Source organism: Taudactylus pleione, unplaced genomic scaffold, assembly GCF_031769625.1.
Source record: "Taudactylus pleione unplaced genomic scaffold, aTauple2 ptg000178l, whole genome shotgun sequence".
Taxonomy (NCBI): Eukaryota; Metazoa; Chordata; class Amphibia; order Anura; family Myobatrachidae; genus Taudactylus; species Taudactylus pleione.
Window position 1 is genome coordinate 13510320 of NW_028284580.1, and position 6000 is coordinate 13516319.

Genomic DNA, 6000 nt, shown 5'->3' on the forward strand with positions numbered 1-6000 from the left:
CAAAGTTATGGGGAAGATGTCCTAGAGCAGAGATGCACAACTTGTGGGTCAGAATTCCAAGAATATAAACTATTTTTGGGGCTCAAGTGTGCAACAACTTCTGAGAAATATGAAAGTGTGCAATATAATTGGGAAGCACCTCTTTTGTGATCCCCCAAAATTTACAATTAACCCATTGGGTTGCAGAAAAAAAAAAAAGAAAAAAAAAAAAAAAAAGAAGGTGGTGGACTAGCAAATATAAGGCCTGATTCAGAGATGGACGCAATTAGGATTGCACTGCATCTTTGGACGCAGCAGCGATGCTAACAAATCCTAATGAAGTAGGAGTCGTCTGTAGGAAAAAGATACCTCCTTTCGGTCGCAGTAATCGCCCATCTGAGTAACTTTAAGCATACTCAGAATGGGCAACAGAACTGCTCAGCCGGGGTCAGGAAGTCTGCGTCGGAAGACGCAGATTTTTGGCCCACCCAGAAAATGTTTCCCGGAATGAAGGCCCGGCTGCACCCACTCCCCGCCCCCAAAAAGCCTCAGCCTGTCAATCAGGAGGCGGCTTTGGAGAACTGCAAGAGATCTCACAGTAGAAGACAGGTGCATGTGCAATACAGATCCTGCGCATATGCTGATCTTCTAACATTGGAGATGTATGCAAACCAATGGGTTTGGGAACATCTCTGGATGAGGCCCATAGTTCATTCAAGGTCCTAAACATAAAAACAACAAGATTGAGGTAATGTCATAATGGGCTAAATGGAAGTTAAGGATTACTGAGGTTGCTACTTGAACTAATGCATATATATTGTAAAGTATGTTGCAGGATTCGCTGGTCACACTGCATATTGCATGCAGACTGTCATCTGCATTCTGTTTTTTCCACCAGGAAGATCAAGATTTATATCATTCTCTGAGATTATGGCAGCAATAATGGTCTAAATAAGCCATATTAGCCTCAAAAATCTAATTTGTTGCCATCTTCAAATGGAAACATTGCAAGGGTTTAAAAAGGGATACAGTCACCATATAGACAGTGACTGTTGAGATTTGTTATGTCGACATCTGGACAGAACATCTGGAAAATGTTGACATTTACATTAGGGTTACTGTAAGAGATACAATCACATTAAAAAGACACTGTGGACAGTTCAACCATGTCGGCATGATGAATGAAGACATGATTTACCGAACCAGTTAAAAAATAAACATTTTCTAGCATTAGTAAACCTAATGCTGGGTACACACTAGCTATATCGTTCGATGGAACGACAAATAATATATTGGTAGAGCATTGACGGGTGTGTACACCCGATATGTTGTGATCAACATCGTTCACAGGCATATCAGGTTAGCCCAGAAACACAGCTGACGCTGATATATCATGCAGCTATATTGGTGTATCAGCATGTGTTTATAGGCGACCTGCCAGCCACATGTATACTGGCTGCAGGGATCGCCAACACTGACATCACAACTGGGCGGGCACATTTAAATTCCCATAAAATGCAAATGGTTGAGAAATCTTTCAATTGCGCATGTAACTTACCGCTCATGACAGGTGACTTAATGGGTGTTCCCTCTACACCCTATAAACAAACACAATCATTATACATTTAAATTCCCGCTCAGTTGTGATGTATGGCTTGACAATGGCCGATTGGCAAGTGTGTATAGCTTACCTAATCCGTCACTCGGACAAGTGTGTACCCAGCTTTAGAGGCATTTACTATAACCAGAGGACTTTAATTTATTAGTGTAAATTACAGGAGGGTATATACAGGCTAAGTGCATGGCGTTATCTTTCTGGCCATTTATTTATATAAATCAGAACAGTTGTTGCTCTTGGGCACTACTCGCCAGTGCTCTCTCTATTGGTTTGCATTAAAAGAAAACCTGTTTACCTGATGATGTAATAACATGGCAGAAAGCGCAGAAGGAGACAAAGGGTGATGAAAAAAAGATAGATATGTCCTCATTTGTCTTTGCTGCAGTTGTGCCAAACAGCCCATCTCGGTGCGCCTAGTCCTGAGAGACTCCGCTAAGGCTGGGTGTATTTTTTACCGAAAATGCGTCTTAGCCGCAATACGATGCGAATAAGATACTCCAGGAGACTGTCACGATTAATTTGATATGTGACACTTAGTGTTCACTCTAGGGGCACTTCTGCGCACCTGGAAAGGAAGCATTTCTTTAAGACACGCCCCCTTTTCACCACTCTTGGGGGCGTGCCCGGCACTTGTGGATATGCCTAGCTGTCCCCAAGTTCTCTTGTCTCTGTGAATGGATGCCGGGCGCTTGTACCCAGCATCTATTCATCAGCAATGATCACTTCACAACTATTTTTCCCAAACGCCAGACACTGCGGCCCGAAAGTGTGGCCGGTAACCGGCAGGTTGTTTTAGCCGGGCACCGCCAAAAGGGCAGGGCACATCTGGCATTTTAAAATTGGGCATGGCACAGCGGCCCTATAAAACAGCGGGATGTATTCAGGATGCCCGTGGTCGAAATGCCGACCGCCAGAATCCCGACACTGAAAACCTGCAGGAGACTAAAGATAGACGTCTATATACCGATGCCTATCATTAGCCCCAAGCCGAAATCCTGACACCCGGCATACTGAACGCAGGTAAGCCGGGCGTCGCAAGCAATTAGCCCTGGGGGGAGGGGGGGGGGTTCGGTTTAGGCACCCCCAGGTGAGCTCAGGGTTAGGCACCCCCCCTGGGAGGGTTAGGTTTAGGCTACAGGAAGGGGGGGTTAGGGTTAGGCACCACCGGAGGTGGTTAAGGTTAGGCACCCGCCCCCAGGAGGGTTAGGTTTAGGGTGCGGGGGGGGGGGGAGGGGGCTTCTGAGAGGGGAGGGTTAAATATGCTTACCAGTTGGCGTCGAGATTTCGATCTGTCAGGCTTCCAGGGTCGGGATTTGAACCGACCCTGGAACACTAGACACTTGTATATCTGTGTGTGACTGAGACTCTCAATCAGCATGTGAAGTGCTACGTTGCAACAGCCGCTGCTTTTTTCCATGCCACGTTTCATTTAGTCTCCTGGTGCATCTTAGTCGCATTACATTTGTGAAAGACTTCTCCTGTGGAAGCTGACACTGCGGATGCGCACAATTGTCATCTTCCACTGCCAGCCGGAGGCTGCGGAAGAGAGATTGAAAGATCTCTCTCCTGCTCCGAAGCATCCACAGGCTTAAAGCAGTTTACACCATGGTATAAACTACCGGGGCCAAACTCCAAAAAGTTTTGCTTTTTGGAGTTTGGTACATAGGGATCAGATTGTAGACGCCATCAGCAGCAGCTCCTGCCCACTTACCTGAGAGGGGTTGCCGCTGCTGCTAGTCTGCACGTGGTTGGCGCCTGCGCAATGAACATGGCAGGTGCCGGGACCAGCACATGTCCATGAGCGGCGGTGGCGCCGCGCATAACACTGGCTTCTGGGGACTGCATTGTTTGCAGCCCCAAGAAGCCCTGTAGGGCTGCCCGAAAGGCAGAGCAACTTCTGCAAATTGCAGCCCGGACTGGCAGCCTCAGGGGGAGGAGACACTCCCCCCCCTGGGGCTGCCTCTCCTGTGTGTGACTGGCAGGTGGCACTTCCAATGGGAAGCCACCTCCAGTCACAGCGTAGCCAGTGCAATCACTGAAGTGGCTGATTTTACTAGGGGGGGGGCCTGCAGCCTCACAACCCCTAGGTAAAATCCTCCACTGGTCCCCATTGATAATAATGGGGATTGCGATATGTAGAGCTAATTATCACTCAGATGGAGATTTTGGTGAAATCTCCTGCATTGCTCTTTTAGTACATAGCTACAATTTATAAATGTATGCAGAAACTGCAGTTTCTACATCATTTTATGAAAAAAAAAACACAACTTGATACATAAACCCCATAGTAAGAAGACATGTACAAATCACAAAGTTAAAGTTGCCTGGAGGTGTAAAATTCATATTTCATTTGGATGCAGTGCATTTGAACATTTAACACTTGATTTGTTCAGTTAATTTTGCACAACTATAGGTGAAACTGAAATCATGGATAATGCAATGTACATCCTGCAACACAAATATCTTAGGAAAGTGCATTAGTGTACCACACTGAGTTGCATCTTATGGAAGATAGATCTATATATCCATCCACACACACCTAGGAAAACCATGCATACTGCTTGGATACAGAAAAGACACACAATTGCCTCTCTATGCAGCTGCACTCAGGTCGGTGCTGATGAAATAGGAAATTCTGCAGCACTTCATTCATTGCGAGTCAGGAGAATTATGGAGCATATTGTATGTAGTGCAGAATGCTGCAGCCATTGCCCAGGAGGGGGGCATCCATCTCCCAGACATACAGTGCAGGATGGTGCCCACATTACTCACCTCCTAAAGTCAAATGGCATTGTGTACCGCCTCCCACTGACACTGGCTGCTGACTTGCAAGGGCCGCTGAGTGCGAGCAAGCCTGGGTCACTGTCTCTCTCTTCAAGCCTGCCGGCTACACACAGAGGAACTGGCGTCAGCAATACTCGCCGAGCAGCCTGTGATTGGGAGCTGGCTGAGGCGGAGAGGACACATCCGGCCCCGGCTTCAGGAGACTCACTCAGCTATAGCCACGTGGGGTGTTCTCATATGTGCCTGTCCTGGCATCACGGAGATGGGCATTTTTCTTTGTTGTGTTGGTGATCAGCGTGATGCCAGAGATTAGTGACTGCCTAGTCCAGTTGTAGTAGAACATCACCAGTGACCAGTGATAAGAGGTGCACTGTGGCTTCATTACAATTACAGTACAGACTTAAATTAAAAAGAAAGTTGATGTCTGCACGTGTAGCCCTGCGATATGACCTACTCACCCCTTCTGTTTTATTTTACATCTCACTCTACAATTTTGCAAAATATTTTCTTTTATAATACTGCAGACAACAAACATCCATAGTAATATAATACCGCAGACATCAAACATCCGTAGTAATATAATACCTACCCTCCAACATGACCCCTTCCGTCAGGTACACAATGCTCTGCTTCTGGACTTTCCACCTAATGTATGATTGCAGACACCTGTGTTGAACTAGATAATTAATGAGACAGGTGTTTCACCACAGGTGGGAAATCCAGGAGCAGAGCATTGTGTACCTAATGGAGGGTCTGATAAACAATATGGTCCTCACTGTGCCACCAGGATTGGTTCCAGTGCAGTATAGCTGCTGATGGTCTTATGATTAGTCTAGTCCTCAGGACTCCAAACAGTGCATGTTTTCCATGTCTCCCCACAGAATCACAAGTGAGATTATTAGATCCACCTGTGGATCTTTTAAAGTGTGTCAGTGAGTAATGAATACACCTGGTGCACATGCTGGGTGATCTGGAAAATATGAACTGTGTGGGGTCCTGAGGCCCGGGTTTGAGAACCTGTGGTCTAGCTTACCTATTATGGAGCAGTGCCACTACAAAACCGCTGAAAATAGATTTAAGGATCCGCTAGTTGTTAGGTCACATACTTTGCTTCCATTGTACTTTTTTGTTTGAGCAATTAATATTGATTTTCTTACTTGACAAACTGTCTAAACAAATACATTCTGCATGGTTACTTTACACTTGTAAGGTCCACTGGCTGTCCTTTCATCACTTCTGGGTGACAGTGCTATAGATTACCACTGCTGAGAGTACATTGGCTACACTTTAAAGAAATGTTCCAGCATTAGTATACCTCAAATAATCACTGTCTAAATAGAACTGCACACAGTTTAATATAAAGTAGTTCAATATGTATTTGACTAAACAAAGTGTGTTGTGTTTTCCTTTCTTTTATTTGTACTGTATATCATTATTTTTTAGCACTTGTTAATAGTTACTATTTATTTGTTATATTTTCCTGGGAATACTGAAAACACTGAGTTTAGAAATCTCAAACACTATACATTTTATAAATAATCTTTATCTGAACGCTATTTACCTCAGTCAGTGTTGCTCATATTTATGTGCTCATGCCCATCTTTTGTCCTGGTAACTCA

General features: G+C 45.1%; 1 protein-coding gene across 1 annotated transcript in view; it reads right to left on the bottom strand.

Annotated features, from left to right (window-relative positions):
• The window catches only part of ERGIC1 (endoplasmic reticulum-golgi intermediate compartment 1), a 110435-nt gene extending 105860 nt beyond the window's left edge, over positions 1-4575 (bottom strand). The window contains exon 1 of the mRNA XM_088475815.1: positions 4370-4575. Within this exon, the coding sequence (XP_088331941.1) occupies positions 4370-4389 (20 nt within the window). The 5' untranslated portion in view covers positions 4390-4575. The remainder of the gene's footprint in view (positions 1-4369) is intronic.
• Positions 4576-6000: the final 1425 nt, after the last annotated feature.